The 24,011-nt window shown below is 39.3% G+C and overlaps 1 protein-coding gene across 5 annotated transcripts in view; it reads right to left on the bottom strand.

Moving 5' to 3' along the window:
- Positions 1-24,011, bottom strand: part of JAKMIP2 (janus kinase and microtubule interacting protein 2) — a 74,604-nt gene that overhangs the window by 5,994 nt on the left and 44,599 nt on the right. For all 5 annotated transcript variants that reach the window (XM_085312698.1, XM_085312697.1, XM_085312700.1 and 2 more), the window contains 18 exons: positions 21,943-22,440; positions 19,807-20,016; positions 18,806-18,904; positions 18,181-18,327; positions 16,212-16,352; positions 15,139-15,195; positions 13,342-13,461; positions 12,745-12,873; positions 11,680-11,763; positions 11,315-11,377; positions 9,561-9,659; positions 7,848-7,946; positions 7,455-7,508; positions 6,504-6,569; positions 5,502-5,570; positions 4,364-4,441; positions 3,269-3,472; positions 1,516-1,581 (listed from right to left, as the gene is read on the bottom strand). In XM_085312698.1, the coding sequence (XP_085168824.1) occupies positions 1,516-1,581; positions 3,269-3,472; positions 4,364-4,441; positions 5,502-5,570; positions 6,504-6,569; positions 7,455-7,508; positions 7,848-7,946; positions 9,561-9,659; positions 11,315-11,377; positions 11,680-11,763; positions 12,745-12,873; positions 13,342-13,461; positions 15,139-15,195; positions 16,212-16,352; positions 18,181-18,327; positions 18,806-18,904; positions 19,807-20,016; positions 21,943-22,440 (2,283 nt within the window). The remainder of the gene's footprint in view (positions 1-1,515; positions 1,582-3,268; positions 3,473-4,363; positions 4,442-5,501; positions 5,571-6,503; positions 6,570-7,454; positions 7,509-7,847; positions 7,947-9,560; positions 9,660-11,314; positions 11,378-11,679; positions 11,764-12,744; positions 12,874-13,341; positions 13,462-15,138; positions 15,196-16,211; positions 16,353-18,180; positions 18,328-18,805; positions 18,905-19,806; positions 20,017-21,942; positions 22,441-24,011) is intronic.

The raw sequence follows: 24,011 nt of genomic DNA, 5'->3' as shown, positions 1-24,011 counted from the left end.
ATTTCCCTAGTTGCTCCTGAAAGGGCTAAATCATCTCCAGGTTTAGAACACAGACTCCATTTTTGCATTAATTTTGGTGATGAATTACAATCAGCACCATTTTGAAAGCCTGAGGTATATTTGTCACTGTGAACCATGATGAATTGCTCAAAGTCACAAAGCTGGATATCAAGCATAGCATGGAACAATTTTTAAGTGGGTTCAAAAACACTGCCTGTAATTCATGTTGGAAACAGCCTAGGAACAATGCATAATGTCAAACCCTAACCACTAAACATTGAATAATCAATGTTTAGATGCTTCTTTTTAATCATGAATGCATCCTTTTCTAGGATCTGAAGTTTTGTGAATTGGAAGCTCTTTTGAAAATTGACATTAAATGTCTCATATTCCAGGTCTTCATTATTATGGCATAAGTTTTAGTTTGTTTCTGATTTTCATCATACATTATGAGCTCACGTATTTCCAAGTTTAATATATTAGAGAGAAAGACACTGAGTCGTAGCAATACTAGAGTTTTGGCAGAAAAGTGGAAAGGAAAATGTATATCAAGTTTTAGATTAAGCCCACATGTTTTGCTATTGGAACATATATACTAACTCAAAGAACTCATTGGCATTACTGTCATTGCACTAATATAGCCAGTATTTCATATTATGTATGTATGTAGATATCTACACATATAACTATATTGGCAAAGTGCACACTGGCAGTGCATCTTATACCAGCAGTGGAAGTCTGATATTTCTAGAAAGTATGCTAATGTTAAATTTTGGGCCCATACTGTGATTTTTTTTTCCCAGCAATGCTGCCTAACCTATCTAAAATTATAAAATCTTTATGTGATAGAGCAGGCCTTACTCCTCAAAAAAAAATACAGCTCAGCTTTTCATATGAAAATATAAAAATACATACATACATATATATATACACACACATGCATATATAAATACATATATGTGTGTGGGGGGGTTGTGTGAGTGTATACATATATATATAAAATTAATATATATAGTTCTTGGATAGTTCAGTTTATAGGCAAGATTTTGTACCATACTCAAACTGCAGTCACTTGCAATCTTCAATACGGAGGATAGGATCAGAACCCAAGTTCCTTAGTCCTGCCAAGTAAGGACCATCTTCAAACCTTCACTCAGTTTCATTTGATCCTTCGTGCTTGCTAACCTCAACTTGGCTTTATTAAAAGTATTGTCTACCAATACAGCATATAACAACCACGTAAAGGCTTCATTATTTGGTCCAATATCATTCATTAAAATGTTCATCATGTAATTATTTATTTCCTAAAATGAAAACATAGTTTGTTGTGGAATGGACTCTACAGTTAAAGCTTAGATATAACGAAAGTCACAAATTGAAAAGAAAGCAGAGTAGAAAGACACTAATAGGGTCCAACTGATCCAGCTTAACAGAAAGGACATGTAGTTCACAAAAACTGGGTCATGACCCTCAAAAAAATGTATCAGTTTGCTTCAGAAACATAACAGAACTAACCTTTTCCTCCAGATCCTTGATTTGTCTCTTTTGGATATCAGTTTTATCTTCTAAATCTCGGATTCTCTGGAAAATGAAAAAGAAAACATTTAGACCAAGTTCTTAGTACGCTTGCTCTGCTGAACAAGTAACACGGTGTCCCAGGTGCTAAAAGCTTAGACATGAACAGATCCATTTCTTTGTTAGGGATCATCTTGTGCACTACCATCGGTCCATCCACTGGCCCTTTCAAACCCCAATTTTACCTCACATACCACTGTTCAAACATGCTGTTGCATATATTTGACTGCATCCTTAAATGCTGGAAATTAAACTGAAGTCAGAGTTATTTATATCAGTAGAGGATCTGTTCCATATTTCTGCTTTTATATTTATTAATCATGTGGTAAAGAGAGGGAAAGCATAAGGTCTGGAGGTAAACAGGATTGCATCATATTTACACTCTTTAGAATTATGTCATGATTCGTTAATTTTTTTTAGTCTGATACATTGAAAGAGGGTTAAAGTATTATTACTAGATCTGAAATGATAAATGTATATGGTACTATGAAAATACTGATTCTGTGGTGAGCTAGAAAGATGTAATTGGTTGCCAAGGTGTATTTTAAACAGTACTATTAAAAAAAATGTAACATGAATTTAACTTTTGGCATTTGGGGAAAAAATATCCTGCAGAGTAGGAGACAGAATTACTAACCATAAAAAATGAAGCTATGAATCTCTGTATCTTTTCTCTGCTTAGTCAGGGGAGTAAGCTTCTGGGCCAGCAAACAGCTGAAAGCCAGAGGGGCAAACCAGGAGACACTTGGAGCATCTGGCATCTGCAGAGTAGATGGCATTCCTGTGACCATTTTCCTAACTGTCTGGAGACCAGAGAACTAGCAGATGGCAGCCTTTAAACACTATCTCTTCCATTTGCTGCCTCTCATCCTTTCCCAACCCCATCTGCAACAGAGGCTGGGTAAGAGTTTTTCAAAGAAGTCTGAACTCCTTTGTCAKTATTAATCAAGGCAATGGTCATTGCTGAAATCAAAAAGTTCTTCATTCCATAAAGACCTGGTAAGAAGGATGCTTACCTGAAATAAAGTGGAGCAATTTGAAGTCTCCAAATCAGAATCAGGCAGGACTGTGAAAACTACATTTTCATGTCTAAACCAGAAACCCTAACCACCATGCATGCTCTTTCTCTTATTCCCATAAACAACAAGTGAGTAGTTTTTGTTTCATTTTACAGCTGTCACATTAATTAGCATATGATGATCGTTTGCTGTGCTGCTTTGGGACCTCACAGCTTGCACAGCAGCAAACACTGGTCTTTGATGTGAATTGTACTATATCTCATTGATAAAACAACAACTTCCCCCTTCAGGAGAGACAGAGCAGCAGTGTCTGGAAAACCAGATGGCTCTTCTATGCAACGTGAGCCAGAGGCCTTTATACAGTTCCTCCTGTACCAAGTCCAATAACTAGGGCTGACCATTTGCATTACAAAGCTGGATTCATGAAGATAGAATTCTGGATGAAATCCATTTGGTTTAGAATTTTAAAAGTGAAAATATGCCAAAACAATCCACCACAAAATAATAACTGCGTGCAGTTGTGCACACAGTAAAGACATCATCTATAAGGTAACTCAAAAAACTAGATGCCAGGCTCACACATGAACCTGGAGCTTGCTTAAGTTTGATCTTAGCTTAAGTTTTTATACAACAAAACTGAACAGATCCACATGTGCTTGGTTCCCGTGTCTTACCTGATGAGCCTGCTGGAGCAGCTCCATTCTCTCCTGAAGAATCTGGCAATCGTATTCTCTGCTTTTCCTCAGCATCTGACGTCTTAGCTTTTCTACTGCTGTCCTCAGCTCTTCCTGCTGTTTTTCAGTGAGCAGTTCCCCAAATTTTATCACTGTTTCTTGCTGCAAAGCATTGTACAATGTGGCTTCAAGCTCCTGGATCCTCTGGTCAATGCAAACCAGAAGTCAATTAGAGAAGGAACAGTCTACAAACCTTTGTGGGAATAGGGGGGTGTTAGTGGCATTTTCAGGCACCTGCATGAGAGGTAGTCTCTATGCTCAAGTGTGCAAAAATATGAAAAGCAGAACTCATAAGAATGGTTCAGTATTTTCACAAAAATATGTGGGCTTTTATTTTTATCATATTTCAATATTAGTTTTCACTGAAATCCCTCACTGACTTTTTTTTTCAAACAGTTACACAGATGATCAGGAGCCGGATGGAATTTTCACACCTATCTCATAATTGTAATTAGAAAAAGATGAGTATTTTGCCAATTCTAAAATTTTGACCCACTCTGTTAAAAACCCAGAGAAGAAAGATTGAAGGTCAGCGTATCAGACTACAATGCTCTTGCATCAATGAGTTCTCTTACCAACTGACATATGAATGTGCACATGCACTTATCAGACCTACATGCAGTCCTCTTTGATACGGCAGTGTTTTACAGCAGAAGCTCTTGCTATTTGTGGCATATTGTCTTCTTGCTACAATGTGTGCTAAATGGGCCATCTAAGATTCCAGATCTGAGTTCCAGTTGGTTGCACTGACTCCAGCTGGACAAGCTGACCTTAATGAACAACATCTGCTTCTAACTAACAAAATAGTTTCTGTTCTCAGAGTACCCTGGCTTTTTATGGTGTGAAAAGGCTAGGTGTCATGTTGAGGCTGTGCGGACTGCATGGTAATAAGTTAGCAGAATGGGAAATAACAAGCCAGATTTTTTTAAAAAATACTTAGGAAATACAAAAACCTCTCTTTTCCTGATCCTACAGGAATTTGTACCATGTCAAAGTGCTGGCCAGTATGTGCTGTAGCATTTCCTTTGTACATACCATGTATGCTTGATCAAGAGCTTGCTTCCTGTAGTCTAATTCTTCCTCCAAATAACCTTTTATTTTGCAAAATTGCTCCTACAATGAAGGATCATTTGGACAAAAAAGAAGTAATTAGTTACTCCAAACGCTGTGGGAAGTGTTATTCGATCAACTACAGGTGTCTGACTTTGGCAGGACTAYGAGACTGGTCTTCAACTGACACTCTGTGTAGTTATTAATACCTGACTCAGCTAGAAAAGTAGGAAGGGAAAATAGCTGTGTATACTTCATCAGGATCTGATCTACATGGAACTAAATCCATCATCTCTTTGTTGACTTCAGTGATATAGCTTGGCATTTTAGTACTATGGTTTAGGGTTTTCTGTGTAGTTTCCTATTATCTCCCCTTTGGAATCACAACTCCTTTTTTAGTTTCTCTCATTTCAGAAATGTGAAAGTGGAATAATCTAAACAGGAACAAGGCATATTCATGTCTGCATTATTTGAGGAAACCTGCTGTGCTTTCTATTTTCATCTATCTGAAGTAGAACTGACTTGAGTATAGACATACCACAGGAACAGAATGTAAACCACTACAGTTACCCACTCATATCATTATGCTTGTTCAACTTTTATGTTACTTCCATTAACTAGAGTAAGAATAGGGCAAGGTAATAACTTTACTGAAGTTCAGTTCAGCTAYGAATGTCTTGCCTTTAGAATAAGGCCTTAAAATGTAATGGAAGAAAAAAAGAGTTAGAAATTCATTAGCTTCCCACTTAGGGGTGTCAAATGAAAATGGGATACAACAAGTGATGTTTAGACTGTGAATCTTACGAGGCAAAGAGCATAGTCTTTTTCATGTCTGAAAGTCACTGAGCAACATTGAGCCCTCTGTGTTTAATAATAAGCAGTCATCCTCACAGAAAGAGGGAAAGTTTTCATACAATAACTATTACTATTTCTCTGTGATTATGCTGTTGCATATGAAACAGACTAGAAACAATTCTATGGATTCACCATAAAATTTAGATGAAGCCTGCTTACTTAATTTGCCAAAAGACCTTCTTTTTAGACCTTCTTTTTGGCATGTCAGATAAATGCAACACATTCAGTGGCTTGCTTCTAAAATGTATATTCAGAAAAACTTCCCTACCATATCACTCTCCAGTTCCATCATCTTCTGATGCAGAGCAGCTTCAGCTCCCTCAATCTGCTGGATCCACTGGAGGACAGACAACAAAAGCTGTAACCTATCATGTTTTCTAGGCATGTGGGCAGTGGCAAATGGACATCCAGCATCTTATCCGTCTATTTTTAGATCTATTGCTAGCTCTGGGCCCTTCTTGAGTCTGTTCTCCTGTGAGTGGTGTAGCTGTGATGTCTACAGGTGATACTTGATAGGAAGCCAGAGGTTCACCATTGAATTACTGGAAGATGGAAAAGCACACTTCCTTGGATGGACAGGGGACCATATTACATCCCGTGGGTAAGGACCTGTGGGGCTGTAGCATCTGAAAATAGCTTAGCTGAGTAGATGGTAGTTCTCTGTGCATAGGGGAAATTGCTAAGTAGAATCCTTGGATGCCATCTTGCTGACATAGTTGCCTGCTATTTTTGATCCACAGAAAACAGTGTCAACCAACCCTCTTTTTCTTTTTTTTTTTTCCAAGACAAGGAATTTAGATAAACATTTTCAGTGGAAATTTTGCATACAGATCTCTTCAGAAGCTTTGGAAATCTCAGGACTAGAAATCCGAGGCATTTTCTAATTATGGCTTAAATGCCTGATGGTTTCTCATTCAGTTTACAATTGCAAGTTTCATTTCACATTCTTTTTGTAATTGCAGCTGTTCTGACTTCACAGCTTGGGCCAGTTGTATTTGATATTCTTGCTGTTTTACCAAAGGTGTTTGGGATTGTGTTTACATTAAGGTACTTCTATTCTTGCAAAATCTCTGGTTGATATGCAGTATTATAAAATACTACTGCTGGTGCAGTTTACTTTATTTGAGGAACCACTTTCCTGGTATAAATTTTCCTATAGTTTCCTATAGTTCCTAGAAAGTTTGACAATATTGAAAACTACACAACAGAAAATTTCCAGAGTTAGATGAGGTCTTAGATAACACATGAGAAAAGCAAGCACATATGTTACCTTTTCTGCCAAGGACAATACAGTGGAAGCCTGAATTATGGCCACTTGCTCTTCATTTCTTAAATTCTGTGAGGAGAAAGAGAAGGATGAAAAAATAAGTCTAAGAGCAGCAGTTTCCCAGAGGAGAGTACTTTTCAAAGAAAGTACAAACCTGGTTCTTTCTGCATTAAACCAACAATAACAGAAGTCAATGAATATCTATTATCCAGACAACAGATTAGCTCTAGAGCGCTTAAGGGGAACTCTGTCATGTGTGTAGGGTGTCCTATTTCCATCTAAATATTCAGAGTGTAGTAACATAATAAAAAGAGCACTGCTTTTGCCTTTCTGCATGATGTGTACTGATTATGTTTTCATACCACTGCATCTTATGAGAAATGTAGACTAAAATCAGATGCATTTGTCTGTCCTTATACTGGTTTTATAAAGCTGAATTTCCATTAAGCTTTTTTAAAAATAATGCTAATTTACATCAGCATTAAGCAAAGARACAATCACTGTCTGTAGTTTTTATTTCTTATATGCTTTTTTAAAGGTATTCAAAGTGGGCTAGATATACAGGATGTTTTCTTTCACATGGATGACTAAAGTGGGCAGCAATGCCCACCCAGAAAGCCACAGAGGATTTGTCTATTTATGAAACTGCCTGCAGAGGAATCTTAGTTCTAACAAAGATGTGGTTGGCTCAGACAACCAATCTAGTTCATATACTTTAGCAAAGTTCAGACACGAGTCCTTCCCAGCCTGTTAAGAGAGGTTAAAGCTGGAATTTCATTACTAGTTCCCTGATTACTGAAATCTCCCAAATGCTTAATTTATGGAGACAAACACACTTTAAGTGAATGATTCTAGTATTAATAATTTCAGCAAATACCTTAGAAAACAGCCATGGTAGTCATAGATTTCACTTATACAACTTGTATAGGGAAAATATCTCCCACTTCGGCTTACCCCATTATCACCTAGGATGTCTAACTGCTTTATGAGGTCTGGGATGCTGACATCCTACAAAGAAAGAATAAAATAAAAGCATGAGATGCACAATTAATCACAGCTGCAATATTTGTCCCTCCTATAACTAATACTGAGATCAACCAAACATTTTGTATTATCTCATGCAAATGCATCATACACCAAATTCCAGCTGCCTTTGAGCCAGGGTTTACGATTATGTAATAATCAGAACTCCATTTCAACTGCATTAGTCATCACACATGCTTACCTTAGACTGAATTTAAATGCTTAAAATTTAGTAAAGTTACTATCAGAGATGGATATAATGGGTTATGTGGGCAGCATCCATCACTGCTGGGTTAGCAGTGCTGCGTTACAAAATTAACCTACCTTAACTCCCTCCTTCATGCAGTATATCTGCAGAGCACTCACACCATCTGAGAATGGGTGAATCTGGAGATTAAATGGTGGGGATCGTCTCTCTCTTTCCTTAAAGTAAATTAAAAAGACATCAGAGGTATGTGACTCAGGACTACTAGGATACTCAGACTTACACATTTCCTCATCCTGGTAAGTCATACTTTCTAACATCTGTGGAAAGTAATAAATTCAAACAATAAATAAAGTTTTTCAGCTTTGCTATTTTTATACACCTTGACTGGATATAGCTTACAAATATTTGTCCAGCTTTGAAGGATCAATGGAAATAATTAAAAAATATTTTGAAAAATGTTATTTCTCATCCCTTTCAGGAATTCAGGCAAGCACAGAAGTGAAGAACAAATTTCACTTTTAAATGTGTTTTGGTTTACAAATATTTAAGTGAATTTACAAGTTCAGTTGTAACAGAAACACAGTTGTCAGCTAAAACTGTGGGAAAAGTTTGTAAATAAGGAACAAATCTGTCACAACTCTGATTCATGAGAGCTAGGAAAGGCTGTGTTACCCAGTCTGAATGGCAAATCTATAAAGCCTTAGACAGCAACTGAAAAGTGCAACTGAAAAAATAGTTTATCCTAGAGAACAGATCAGATGGAAGGTTTTCTTGGTTGGGWTTCGTAACAAGAATACATAACTAAAGAGAAAAAGTCTAAAGAAAGGAAAATACAAGTCTGATATACTCCTCCTCTTGCCACATACAGAATCTTCTGAAGCTCCTTAAGGAACCTCCAAAGTCACCTGAGGTAACTCTGTTAATTTGTGTTCAAGGTCATGAGAAAGCTCCTCAACAGAAAACATGTCTGATGCCTGTGAAGATGACAATGCTTGGAAGCAGGCAGATAGTCTGAACATCTGCCTGTCATCTCTGTGACTCTTGTTATTCGTATTGTGGTAGTAGCTAAATAACTTAGGACATTTTCAGGCAAAGTATTATAAAAACACAGGCATGTACTATTGTTTTGACACATACGCACCACACAGTGTTTTTGACACATTGCCCATAATAATGTTAAAGACTAAGACTGCATTCACCAGTACAAAACATCTCCTATCCTCACTTCAGGGGCAGGAAACTGAGGTAGAGACTGCTGTAGTCCTGAAAGGGTGCCATCAGGGCACTCAGAGTCAGCAGAGAGGTATCTCCCCTCTGAGAGGAGATCTGAGCTGTGAACCAAGACCCAGCCCTCAGCAATGTGTATGAAGATGGGGTATAAGGCTTGCTTATCTGGCTAATTTTATTCAATTTCTGTTAATTTTAACAGATCCTGGCCAGCGTTGGGCATCTTTACTCTCAGCCAGAAAAAAAAAAAAAAAAAAAGAAGCATGATGACAACAGATAGCTTCAAAATGCTAGAAAAAACATATTCATAGCTGTGGCAAACTAGCAGAGTCACACTGAAGTTAATCAGCTAAGCTGAACTATGCAAACCGGGCACATGGCTCAGTGAGAAGTGAACCAGTCAAGTACAGAGCTTACTATTTCCAAGATATCAGAGCTGACATACTTCCACAGACCATCTCTAATTAGATATTCCAGGCCTGATTTGTTTGTCTGTTATATCACTAAAATGACGATGTAAACATTTCATTAAAGTTGACGTCCCATGCAAGTGTGCTATTTCAGCCTGCTCCCAACTCTACTGTAAAGAGCTCGTCTGTCACCTCCAGCTCAAGATTGCGGAATTCCAGCAGCTCATTCTGGTCTCGGGCATCCTGCAGCTCTTGTTGCAAGCGGTGGTTTTCTGCTTCCAGTTTCTCTATCTAATAGAAATAGATAAATTCATGAGCTGTGTGACTGTTATAAGAAACACTGAATATTTAGCAAGTAGCAGTTCAGGGAGCATAGGCAGTGCAAAATCCAAACTCTAGATATGATTCAGTACTTGCTGTGTTACCTCAATGTGTCTTTAGTTTACAGGTAGACTTCTTGCTAAATATCATAAAATATTTTGGTTGAAAGTCTACATAAAGGAATGCAATCCTAGTGAGGGTTAGCTCTTTATAAAGTGTCAGGTTAACTATTAGGTTAGTCTATGTAGGCTATTAGACACTGCACTCACAGTGAAGACTGGAATAGTTTGTCTGGGGAGGGGCTGTGGAGACATTATTGTTGAAGGACCCGGTGAACAGGCTGCCTAAACATCTATCAGGATGTTTATTCAGACACAGAAACAGCCAGTGCTGGCCTGCAGAAGGGTTTGGGCTAGATCAGACATTCCCCATGAACTGGTGTWGGGATTTGGGGACAGCTGTTTCTTTTGCTGTCTCTGTGGAGGCTGTTACCCAAACAGCCATCCAGCTCTGGGTGAGCTTTCATGTGAACTGCACTGCAAGCATCTCCACACAAGCAGTTCTGTTGATTAGCAGATAGAGGTGAAGAACAGCCACCAGCCAACTAACTATCTTGCTTGCTGTGGACAATTCCATCAGTAGCTCTACTGCCTGTAGTCTTCTGCAAGTCTCTAGCTAGTGCCACAACCTGTATTTTGCAATCCAGCTTTCTGAGCATGGCCCAGAAAAGCGGAGATAGGGAGCACAGTAAGTCTGAGGTCAAATGAGCCACCCATGGTGAAGTAATAGAGTTGGAGTTGCAGTTTGTCTAGGTGGGAAAGTATGGCACAGGGCTGGAGGCTTATAAGGGGTGTTTACAGAAGAAGAGAAACAAAGGCTAAGAAACCTTGCTTGTGTAGGCAAAAGAAGGAAAGATAGTGGGTACTGGGTGTTATGGCCTCTATTGCTGATGGCAGTAGTATGTATGGCCACTGTTGGTTATATATCAGCAAGGCTGAGGTCCTTCGTAGTCCGATTTTCCACTTTTAAATATACATATATATAAACACACACACATGCACACATATATATAAACACATACATACACACAYATACACACTCATCTATATAGGGAGAGGTGCTGTTCCTGAATGCATCAGGTGACTGAGGAGTTTAAGTTTCACTAGAGCTACAGACATAAGCTCTTAAAAATACACAGAATGTATGTAGATTGGGAGTATGAAAGTGTTCTGGTATTACAGGGTGATTGCGTTTACCTACTTCTGTTTCACACCTAGAAGTAGAGTCCAAAATGTCCTGCCAGGATAGCAACAGCAGAGACTTTAGTGTAAGATTACATGAAGGCAACTGACTGCACCCTGAAGATAGAATGCTGCAGCAGAGCTTCCAGCTGCCAAGATGGCAGTTTATCGGCAGTTAGTGAATCAGCCTAGGAAGTGCTAGCAACAACAGCACCTAAGACAGAGCTAGAGAAGACCTGTCTATCCATATGTTATCTTATCCATATCCATCCATACAGTTCTGTCCTYACAGAACATCTATAAGCACCAGACCTCATGTCCAAAAAGTGTATTGCATGATGCAAACTATTCTTCAAAGTCAACACCCAAAAGTTTTGAATGTACCTTGTCTAAAAGCTCTTGATTCCTCTTAATGAAAAGCTGTTTGTCTTCCACCCAGTGCGAGTCCTGTTGGATGAAGCAGTACTGTTACAAAATAATCAGACTCCATGAGGTTTGGCATTTTTATTGAAAAATGGAGCTGTAATATACAGGCTTTAAATTCCTATAGCAACAAGCTACAGATTACAGTAAAACAATGTATTAATCAACCAAATTGTAGCAAAGCTTCTGAACTCATTAGGCCCACCTGTTTACTCAAGAGTGACACTGCAACCTGTGAAAGTCTATACTGAAATTGTGCTAGGGATATTGTGAGCAGAGCAGGTAAAATCCAGTATCACAAAAGAAAATACACAAGAAGTGCTTACCTGCCCCTTCTGTGCCAAAGTTTTCTCCAGATCTTCTATTTTGGCTTTGTATCTCTGGACTTCAGCTTGGAGTTGCTCCTGAGCCTATTGAAGTCAGGCACAGCATAAAACAGTAACAGAAAGAGAAATACAGCTGATACACAAAGAAAATCAAACACAGCAAAAAGTCTGGTGAACATTTCCACTGAGTGAGTAACCAATATGAAGATTCTGGCTGAGTGGTATTTTATGCCACTTCACAGACTGGCCTAAGATGACACAAGGAGACAGAATGGAAAATCAGCGCGTGAGCACACACACACATCCCGCCAAGTTTATTATTACTTGYCACATTAGAGTAGCAAAACCCAAGCACAGATATCCAGCATAATAGGCTGTGCTCAGAGAACCTAGCAAGAGGCAGAAGAACTACATTAAAGAAAACGTGCTGAGCAGATGAGGCAGGCAAAGGGTAGTGGAAAGAAGCACTCATATCTGCCACAGAGATTTTCAATAACTGACTGGGCAAAGCACTGAGCAACTCTCTATCATCTCACAGCTGACCATACTTTGAGCAGGAAGTAGGACTACAGACACCTAAGGTCTCTTCAAGCCTGAACAACTCTATGATTAAAGGGACAATATTTTTATCCTTGGAAGGCTTACTGTAATCTTCATCATGCCAAAATTTGTATTTAATTTTCATGACTCTGTCAGAAACATTCAGGTGAGTACTTCTAAACTTGGTGCAATGCATGTCATTATGAAAGCCAAGACTTCATTTACATTTACAAACTTCTGTATCTCTGAGCAAAAGATGGGAAATCCCTTGTGATTCTGTGCCAAATAGCAGAATTGCGTGCTTTGGCATGCCTGCTTAAATGCAGAGTTTTCAGGTTCAGCTGGAGGACAACATCTTTTAAATTGAGTATATCATCAGTCTCTTTAAATGCGCTCAGCAAATAGTGAAATCGATGTCTCCCTGTTGTATGGATATGTAATTCCATTTCCTTTTATGTCATTTTCAGGTGTGTATATATACTGGTAGCAATGAAATGCTTTTCTTCGCCATGAACAAATACTGACCTTGGCTTCTCTTTCAGCATCTATAATGCCTCCTGTCTGCTCCTGCAGTAGTGCATAAGCTCTCTGCAGGGCCTGGTACTCCTTTGTCAGCTGTCGAAACCGCAGCTCTGATTCTTCYGCTGCTAAGTTCTGAGAGAACAGAAAGGACATGTCTAAGCACCAGACATCACAGCATTGCCAAAGAATGCAAATATGATTTGTTAAAAACAGTAGTTGGTTTACAGGTCTTGATTTAAAATAGCTTTTTAAATTGAATTGCTGTAGTATGAAGTAATAAGAATGTGACACTTATACTGTGTTTGTAAGTCTTCACGCTAAAAGAATTGTGAGTTTTATTTTCTTGAAGGTGGGAGAGGAAAAAAATCATCTCGAATTGCAACAAAGGCATAGTGGTAGGCTCTAGGGACTAAATTTTGAAAGAATCTCCCATTTAGTATTTTAGTATATCAGTAATCAAAACTGAGGCCAAACTTACAGAAAAACATCACTCAGTATGCACCAATAAAACCTGAGTGTCTTTGAGAGCCTGGCCGCTTGGTTTGGAAGTCAAAGTCTCTTGAAAACTTGGCTCTAAGTGAGGAAGAAGTCAAATCTTACCTCATCCAAATCATCGTCTGGGGTTGCTGGTGTTCTGTCTGTTCTATATGAGGCCATGGAGGATGTTTCAGAGTCCATGGAATCATCATCGTAGCCAAAAACTGTATCCACTACATGCCTCTAAAGAAGGAAAAACATGCAATTTCTGAATCTCCTTGGAAGCAGACAGTATGGCTCCTGACGAGGAAAAAAGTTAGTCAGCTTCAAAATTGCATTCCTATATACCAAAAGAAAAAGAAAAAAGGAAAGATATGAAAGAAGAGGTATGATCTGCCTCTGTGAATATCATCTCCAACCAAACTCTAAAGGAATGACATCAAAGACTAGATCTGATACTGAGGGAAAATATAAGTAACACTGTAGGTAGTGTATCTTAAATGCTCATTGATCAGTTTGTCTGCATAATTACTCATATGTCAGGTATCAAGTGCTCAAATCCACATGCTGAAGCTCAAACCTGCAGGTCAAGCAGCTCCATCTTTATAGAATATCACTCACTGTTTTCATCTAATAGGTTAATTAAATTATTTAGATTGGAGATAGTGAGGTGTCCAACACAGAACCAAACTGTAGTGTGAGCAATCTCTTTCAACATATGGCAGTTAACATAGTACTGAGATGTGCAAAATACAAGTCTCAGTTCCTTTGTACCAGCTTTGTGTTACCATAGCTTTTACTGACTTACAGCGAGTAACAGTAGTATTGGGGAGAGAAGTGCTAAGATTCAGCAGTATCAGCAGTATCAGCAGTGTCCATGAGAGAAGAATCAGGTTCTCTATTCTCCCAYTTAGACATCTCTAGTCCTTTAGAACATTACCTTTGAAGATCAGTCTACATGTTGACAGATGTCTTCTGAACCATTCTGGGGTGAAAAATCTTTCCTCCTGCCTTCATGCAAGGGCAGAGATTTTTCTTTAGCATGCTGCTACTCCCATTACATTTTYCAAGTTTTAGATTAAGCCAGATCCTCAGCTCAGAAAAATTAATCAGTAGAACACCACTGCCTAAGGTAACATTTTTCACTTCCACTGCTGAGATTACAACTTTCTAAACCTGGGATTAGAATCATGCAAAAACATACACTAAAGCTGCCAAGAAACAAGATGTCCTCAGAGGACAAAGAGCAATCAAGCTCTATTTCCTACATAATCCCACCATGCTCTGGAGATGAGATTTGGCTGTTGCAARATCATTCCTGAATCCAACTGATAAAAGAGCTATTTGAATCACTGTTCACTACTCAGCTCTGAAATTGTTTTAAATCATACCATGGACTGGACCAGATCAAAGTTCAAGAAAACATAAGAGGCAGCTGAAGGCCTGTGAAAATGAGCCAAAAGGCTCAAGTTTTCAGGCAGAAATTTCCACTTGCAGAAAAAAAGATATATAAGTACTTTGCTTTAGTATGAATTGCAAGATTGGCCCAGATGTGCTATGAAAATCAGATAGCAGAAGACAGAAAAGAAGGTCTCTAGAAATGTAAAAACATCTCAGCATAATAGGCCTCAAAACCAGTATTTATACAAAATAGATTTAATACAGATTATAACTTTTTCAGAGAGGGGGAAAAAAGCCTGATTTTTCCAAAAATAAAACAGCTATGCACCCTTAACTGAATCTCCAAGAGGATCCACAAAGCCTTCCTAAAGAAATTAGCCCATTTATAAACCCCATCGCTAAAGAAGCTTATTATAATCCACAACAATCTCTTTAAAYAGATTGTTAAAGTATGTTTTTCTACAAAGCTTACTGGCATTTTTACATTTTAAAGACTTTTAAAAGTCTTTTTATTCTTACCTTAATTGGCTTTGAACTCCTTTTATGCTTTCTGCGACGAATAAGTTTTTCCCTATCCTGGAAAATAAGATTAAAAAATTACTGGATTTAAAATTTGTGTTTCTCTTCGTTGCTGTGCAGCCACAGAAAGCCAAATCTAGAGATTAAGTCAGTCACTGGGCTTCCACTGACTTTTTGTATGTTCAAACAGAAAGCTGACTCCAGGTAGAAGGGAGGACTCACACATGTATCTGCATCAGTTGACAATCATTTGAAGAAGGGAAGAAGGGATATCTGAAAAGAAACTCCAGTTGTATAATTGCCCTGACAGGCTGTCTAACAACAGGAGTTTATCAATTTCCTGTTAAAATCATGGGGAGGCCTGTCAGGAGGAACTGGTTGGGACACGGTATCTGAGGCACACAGATCACCTTCCATGCAGAGGCCATATTTTCTCTGTCTTTCAGTCACTAAATTATATTAGCGCTCGTTCCAGTACTCCTAGAAATGACATCTTAGGAGAGGCAATGACCTGTTTTGGAGTCTCCTTCTCCTTCCCCTCAATACCATACAGCAAAGCCAGCAGAAAAGGGGATGGTTAGTATTAAATGCTGTAACTGAAATACTTGTGAACCATTAACCAGCAGCATGCTCCCTTCCAGCACAGGAAGGGTATCACATTGTGTCCTGCATCTCTCTTTACAAGGGCTAGTATAGTTATAATAGTAAAACAGCTCAGCACAGCCACGTCTTCTGAAAATGTAAATATCTTCCTGAGCTCCACGGTTCTTAGTCTGTGTTCATTTCTAGAGCTGACCCAGGGAATTTACAGACAGCTTAATTTACACWCAACAAGAGTTATACCTTAGGACTGTAGGACTGCTGCTCCTGTTAGAAATTCAGTTATTAGTTAAACACATTTATGAAATCATACAAACAGCATCCATATGCTTCTATATCTAAAAATGTGTAGATGTTTTAAAAGCGAGGTAAGATTAGTATCTTACCCTCTGACTTCTGTTTATAATAAGAAATACTAACAGAGGTGAACTATACACAGGAACTGGTCATAATTCCTGCTGCTCTGGACATACCCTTGTTAACTCGTCAATTATGTTCTGCTGCTCTATAACCTGAAGCTTTAAAAACTCTGTTTCTTGTTCTTCATTAGCCTGATCCAGGTCATTGAGAGATTTTAACTTCTTTAGAGGAGGATGAGATGTCATTTTTTCTCTCTGTGATAAGAAGAAAGAAATAGATAAAATAAGATCCAGCAATTACTAAAAAAAAAAAAAAAAGCAAGCGAGAGAGGGACACTTTCACTTAGAAATCAGGCATTATTTTTCATTTAAGTTGTGAAGCCCTTTAAATATGCTTCAGCTACAAAATTCCCATAACTTTTCAGAGAGAGCTGGACAGGCTGGAGAGTTGGGCGGAGAGGAACCTAACAAGGTTCAACAAGGACAAGTGCAGAGTCACGCACCTAGGGAGGGATAACCCTAGGCACCAGTACAAGCTGGGGGCTGACCACCTGGAGAGCAGCTCTGCAGAGAAGGACCYGGGAGTGCTGGTGGATGACAGATTGACCATGAGCCAGCAATGTGCCCTTGTGGCCAGGAAGGCCAATGGTCTCCYGGGGTGCATTGGGAAGACTGTTGCCAGCAGGTCAAGGGAGGGATCCTGCCCCTCTACTCTGCCCTGGGGAGGCCTCATCTCGAGTACTGCGTCCAGTTCTGGGCTCCCCAGGACAAGAGAGACATGGASCTRCTGGAGAGAGTCCAGCGTAGGGCTACGAGGATGATCAGAGGTCTGGAGCATCTGCCCCATGAGGAACGGCTGYGAGAGCTGGGCCTSTTCAGCCTGGGGAAGAGAAGACTGAGGGGGGATCTTATCTATGTGTATAAGTACCTGAAGGGAGGGTGTCAAGGGGATGGGGCTAAATTCTTTTCAGTTGTCCCATGCAAAAGGACTAGAGGCAATGGGCAGAAACTGAACCACAGGAAGTTCCGCCTGAGCGAGAGGGGGAATTTCTTCCCTGKGAGAGTGACGGAGCACTGGACCAGGYTGCCCAGAGAGGTTGTGGAGTCTCCTTCTCTGGAGATATTCAAAGCGTGCTTGGATGCAATCCTGTCTAATGTGCTCTAGGTGACCCTGCCTGAGCAGGGGGGTTGGACTAGATGATCTCCAGAGGTCCCTTCCAACCTTACCCATTCTGTAATTCTGTGAACTTTATTAATAGCGACTAACACTTCTTAATAAAAAAGCAGCACAGTAAGGCCTAGTTTTTCAAGCAGAAATAAAAGACAACACTTTTTTATTTATTGTGTGAAAGTCTAGCCCCTACAGCAGCCCTTAAAGGTGATACAACACAGCTCTTCCTTCACAACGTCGCTGGACACCCATCACGTGAAGCACATGCTCAGACACTCCCAGGCCCAGGCAGGGAAGAGGGTATGCAAGTGGGATCCATTCCTGTTGTCCAGGCACTTGCTCATATCCATTTTACAGCCTCCCACAGTGAGGAAAGGCATGCATTTTACTCGTGAATGACACGCATCCAGTCCCAGGCAGAGGAAGGGGCGATGGCTACAGCCCACAGGAGGTAGTACAGCCACCCCCTGCTTGCTAACAGCCATCCTCTGGGCATCTCCACGGTAAAACGCAAACATCAGGGAGTTAAGTTAGAACTTGCTGCATGTGCACACACACACGAGTGGTGCTRTCTGCTCATGTCTAATGCACAGAGACTTTAAAGTGTCTCCCACTTACTGGGGAGAGCCCAGTGGCTTGTGATCTGCATTGCTACAGCTGCGGAAAAAGAATTGTGATTTGTGACAAGTTTATCTGTTTTCTGGGCGTATTGCATGGGTGTGCATAATACACAGCATTACAGTATAAAAATCTATATAGCAATGCTGAGGTCTGTATAGCTTTTCAAAAGTACAAACACTATAAACTCATACACACTTTCTCTATGTATTTACATGCATACACTGTGCAGACATACCCACGAACACAGACATACATCATGCAGTCATCCTCACTTTGCTCTTCAGTACCAACCATTTCTATATTTTCTTTAGTGACTGCTTTGAGTTTATCTTCCATGTGCTGCAAAGACTGCATCAGCTCATCATTTCTCTTTGTGAGGCACTTGTTCTTTTCCAGGAGAGGCTTACATTGTTTTTCAGCTTCTCGGACACGCTTCAACTGGATTGATGATAGCAATTAATAATTGTAAGTAATTCAAAAAAAAGATACTTTCTCTCCTTTGTTAGAAGTTTTGAGAGGGTTTTATCTTCCCTTTTGACTACTGTCCCAGTAAAATGCCAAAGAGAGTGGCAAACGGAACTGGCAAACCAATCATAGTAATGCTTGGTCCTTCTATAAACTTATTCATCAATAAATCTCAAAGCATAACTCTGCGTATCTGTTTCTGAAAGAGGTTGTTAACTACGGGAAAACTGAGACATTAGATAAAGTAACCCCAAAGCACAGTCAGGCAGCTGCAAAGTTGCCACAAAAGACTAATTCTAGACAGAAAAAACATCCTCATCATCCTGAGCTACAAGCTTGAGGAGTGGAAAAGGCATATTCATCATTGACTGTACCACCCTTGGAGCCTTCTCCTTCTGCCTTTCCCTAAGGCTTCCAACCTCCTCTGTCCGACAGTGCAAAGCTCACAAACCAGTTCATTTCGTTCATCAACGAGCAGTGTGTTCCTATCTTCCAGCTTCCGGATGGTGGCATTCAATTCTGCTATCCTCTTCTGGTTTCTTCGCAAGTCCTGTTCATTGGTAACAATATAACACAGTTACTGGTTCTTTTCAAAATATATGTTTGGGAAAAAAATGAAAACAAAAATTCCCCAAACAATACACCAGTCATCTGAAGTTGTCATCATCAACAAAGGATATTTCTGGATTTTAACAGTATTGTGCATTTTGGCAAAAGTACATGATTTTTTGGAAGAAAGTATCTGGTCTGAGGGATATTTTAAGATTAAAAATGTTCAACAGCTAAGAAAGGTAAAATCAACCAAACAAATGTTTATATTTTTTCTGATGGAGGGAGTGAATAAAGAGCTAAAAGATTCTAATTTTTATTTCCTTTCCCTGTGTATCACTTCTATTTTCTGAACGACTCTGGAAACAATATGTCGGGGAAGAGTAAGGACAGCCCTTTCATTATCAGTTGTATTTATCTTCTTATTCCTGATTCATGGTAGCATCACAACAAATGTGGAAATATCACATATTTACTCATTGGAGAACTGCATGCCTTGTAACTGACAGWAAGGCCAGGATACGTGTGGGAATAACACAAAGAAAGAGGAGACTCTCCTAATAGGCTCCCTGATGGCCTCCAGCTTTCTCCCTGCCCTGTTTCGCTTGTCCTCCCTATTCTGTACATTTCTTTCTGAGGATGCAGGCTATCTGGGGAGTTGTGTTCATTTAATTGATACTTTCAAAGGGGCCTGGTTATGTGTTTGTATATCCTGCTGTATATTTGTTAATACAGCAACCAAGGAAACAGCCTTACATAGCTTTGTCCCACTAGCATTCTTCTCCAAAGAACCTATGGACATAATTTCTCTGTAGTATATAAGAAAGTGGGAACATTTTCCCAGCACTTGGGGAGAAATACAGCTATGTTTCTGTTTTGCAAAGGACAGTAAAACCTGCGTACAGGGCTGCTGCAGTGCTCTGAACCATCTCCGGCCCTTCCTGGGATCTCTCTCTTGGGACTGCTCATGTTACACTCTGCCTCCTTCACCAAGAAGAGCTGCTCGTCCAGAGCTTCCTTTTGCAGCTGCAGCTTCTGCACATAGCCTGTCTGCGTCTCCAGTTCTTTCTCCAGGGAAAATATAATCCTGTCTTTAGCCTTGATCTCGTCCATCTGAATGAGAAAAACACCAGGGCAACAATATTACTGTGCAAAGCTAGCAGCATTTCATAGTTGTCCAATTTAGTAGGATGTGATTTACTTAATCCTCATGTTCAGCGCTTCTCTCTGCTACACCATACTGCACCACAGTTATAGCACAATATACTTTGAGATTTCAGCCATATCCATACATCATCAATGACTAAGCCTAGGAACTGAACATGGCATGATTTGCTAAACTGTTTAGTTCTCATAATCCAACGGACACAGCAGAATGAAACCCAAAGTTTTGAAAATCAGATGAAGAGTTCAGGCTTTCACACTGCATTTGGTCAGTTATTTATACTTGCAAAAACTAAGTATAAACTCTGACCAAACAAAGAAGTTTAGACTAGCTCCAGCTCTTATACATGGAGGTAGTAGACCCGCCTCTAACAAACAGAAAATCTATGCAAACTCAGTTTTTTTCAAGGCTGACTGAAAAACTCAAYGCTATAAATCTTATTCTTACTTCATTTCTGCCTAATATCCCAGAACTATGCAAAACAACAAAGAAATGCCTCTTATTTCATTTCACAGCAACTTTAAGGAGTGATGACAGGAAGCAAAATTGTTAATTATAACTTGTTTAAGGTCCGTAYATACAAGCCTTGCAACCATTAAGACTGGTGCAAAGCAGTAAATGTCATCAAGCAAAGAAAAGTCAATGAACCAGAATTTGCAAATCAGTTTGGGAAATAAAAAGTATTTTTATCTGGGAAAAATATAAACCATTTCCTCAAAACAAAAATATTACCTATGCTAAAATTTTGCCTAAAGCTGCCAAAGTTACTTTATGATCTTGCAGCCTTCTGGGTTTACCGAAATCTTCCCCAAAGAAGATTTTGTTTTGAATGAGTGAGGCTAAATGTTACTCTGGCATAACTTCCTCCTCTTTGATGGCCACACAACAGATGCACTAAATCACTTGGGTAATTCCGGCCTTACGCGTGGCTCTCTTATGCATGTAAATAGCATTGCAAAAGCCTTTCATCAGTTGTTTAAGATGAAATCATTCAATAGATACAGAGAGCCTGAGTTGCTCTTAATGTAACTAAATAAAACAGTGTTATCCTTTTTATATTAAAACCCTTGAAATAGGTCCTGGATTTCAGATGAGGAAAAAGAAAAGTAGGGAGTCCTCATGGCTATGCAGAATTGCAAATGTGGATCACAGTAACAGCAAGGATCAAAATTCAGAAGGCAGCTATGAAGAACTCACTGCTACCAGTCTGTGCTATGTTATTTACCACTTTGGCCACGCAAGAGTGTATCTCCAGTCCACAGACTTCACACTGTAATGTTCACTTTTGACAGTGTTCAAATCACCAATTCTTTTACTCAACTGTCAAATCTTGAATTCCAATTTTCAGGCTATATTTTCCAATGCTGCAAGCAGGCCCAGCTCCTTGGGCATCAGGGAAGAATGGCTAATTATACCTCTACTGATTTGGGCATTATTTTGTTCATTTTTTCCCCAGTAATTACTGAAGGCTATGTCTAGATCAAAACAAAAGATACCTCTCCCCATGCCCTGGTTTAATGTGTTCAGGACACCATTATAAAGGTTGGAGAAACTAATAAGTTGCAAATGCAGATGCAAACATTATCTTTTTCTAATATAATGCACTGCAGACATATTATCATCTCAACAAGCCAATTCCTTATTGACTAGATAAACCACTCTTTTACTCAAAGGTGTTAGTAGCCCTCGTGGCAATTGCTGTAGCTTATTGACTCTGATATACCTCCTGCTGATAGAGAAGTTTTTAGTATTTTTGCAAACTGAGGTACATTGCTGAGTTCTGTTGTGTAAAAAAAATGAGAGGCAGAAGAGGCAAACTGACTACAGCATAAGACGACATATGAATTGTTCTGATGTAGGAAACTGTTACTAACCAGGCGACGAATATCCCTTTCACTCTCCCATTTGATCTTAGAGATGGCTTCCTGGTGGGACTGATGCTCACTCCGAAGATCACCCGCCTTGATCTTATCAGCCTGGATCATATTGTTAAGGGCCTCATCTACCTGCTTTTTGGCAGACTTCAGTTCAGTAATTTCCTGCAAAAGCTTAAGGCGCTCAGAGTCAAACTGTTTTCTGGCCTCTTCACGAGCCTCAATTGTCAGCGCTGTCCTTACTTTATCACTGCTCCCATCCCGCAGTGCACACAGCGCTGACTTGAGGCGCTGGATTTCACTGTCTCGGACTTTCACCATTCGTGTCATTTCTTGCTCATGCTGTTTGATGAGATTCTCCCTCACGGCCTGCAGCTCCTTCATTTTCTCCTCGTGGAGCTTGGCTTTGAGCTCTGTGATCTGCACAGTCTGCTTGCGCTGCTCCACTTCTCGGATCCGCTTAGTTTCTTGAGTCTTCTCTCTTTCAAGTTTAGCAACCTATGTTGAGACAAGAAGACAGTTACCTGCCACCAACGTAGCAGTGTCAAAATGAGCCCACCCAGAAACACAGGCATGTCAAATCGAGGAAGACCTTGCTGCAGACCTTAGATGCTCCCCCATCCTCACTACAACAAAACATGGGTCAAATCTTGGAGCATTAACGTAATTTTACACTGTCCTTACTCAAGCCAAAGCATCACCGTCTTCTCCCAGTGTTCTGCCTTATGCAGTGACACCACACATACACTCAGTATTTCCTTAGGAAGTAAGACTCTGTGTTTATACGTGCATTTGTCTAATAAATTTTTAATCCATCAGCCAATTTCAGCAGAATTTAACAGAAAATTAGAGGGCTCAGAAATAGCTAGGTTCCTACAGATTTCATGAATTTGGGCAGTCAATTAGAAGAGGAAGAGTTTGTATCTCTAAATGACCCCAGCTGACATAAGGTGCAAAGCTGAAAGTTCAGAAAATATCTTGGTTTTTATAGATGTTCTTACCTGTAAATAAAAGCCTTAACTGGCATTTGTAGTCAATTCTTAGACTTAAATCTACAGAAAAACACACTTCACTGGTTTTATGCTTATGGAACTGCTAACTTTTCCTAAAATATGTCCTTTTGTACTCTTCATCAAAAACAGTTTTTAAAGTTCTTTGTCCATAGCTTTGGAATCAAAATTACAGAACAACTCACCAATCTTCAGTAAACTTACACTAATATATCTTGAGGTACAACTTCATACCCTTGAGCAGTCCCACAATAACAAACCTGTATAAATCTACATCAAAGGAAAATAACTGATAAAGAAAGGCTTCAGTTCAAAGCATATTCAGTTGGTTTATTATTTACGCTGAAAAAGAAAAGGAGGATTTCAAAGATGGTAAGAATACACTTGCTAATTTCTTTTTAAATAAAAACCATAAAGGATGAGTAAAAGCAAGCAAATCTTTTGTATTCAAAAAGAAAAAGCAAGAAAAAGAAAAATCAGTATGAATAAAAGTAACAATAGGTTGTCTGAAAGTCCTCTAAGAGACACTGGTGGTTTAGCTTACATGCCTCATTGATTACTTGAATAGGAATTAGAGAGGGTAAGGAGTCCTGTCAGCTCTACATACAAAGCTGATTGACTTTTCTTTTCCTCTCTTATACTATCCCCATCTAGTTTCAAATATATCTTCCCCTAAAGAACCCTTCAAGGGGAGCTGGGGAAGAAGAGTTTGAAAGCATACTTTTCTTCCATTTCAATCACCAAAGCCATTTTGATAATTAACAGATTCTAAAAATGCATCTGTCTCAAAGGGCTCCATGGAAAAAAAAACCTAGAAGATTGTCCTAAAACTTTCTCCATAAGGCTCTGGAATGCACAAGAACTTTTCAAAATAAAGTATTAAAAATATATGCTTTTTAAAGGTGGTCTGCACTTCCAACTCCCACTGATTTCTCCCAAGGCCTTTAGAGGCTGTTGATACAGCAGACATATACAATAATAGATGTCTCATACAACAAGACAACTTTACAGCCAGGGTCTACTGAGCAGTCTATTTTAATCATAGTTACACGATTTATG

Source organism: Rhea americana, unplaced genomic scaffold (assembly GCF_003343005.1).
Source record: "Rhea americana isolate MKP2758 unplaced genomic scaffold, rheAme1 scaffold_37, whole genome shotgun sequence".
NCBI classification, from domain to species: domain Eukaryota; kingdom Metazoa; phylum Chordata; class Aves; order Rheiformes; family Rheidae; genus Rhea; species Rhea americana.
Note: the sequence above shows the minus strand (reverse complement) of the source record. Positions and strands in the feature narration are given on the sequence as shown.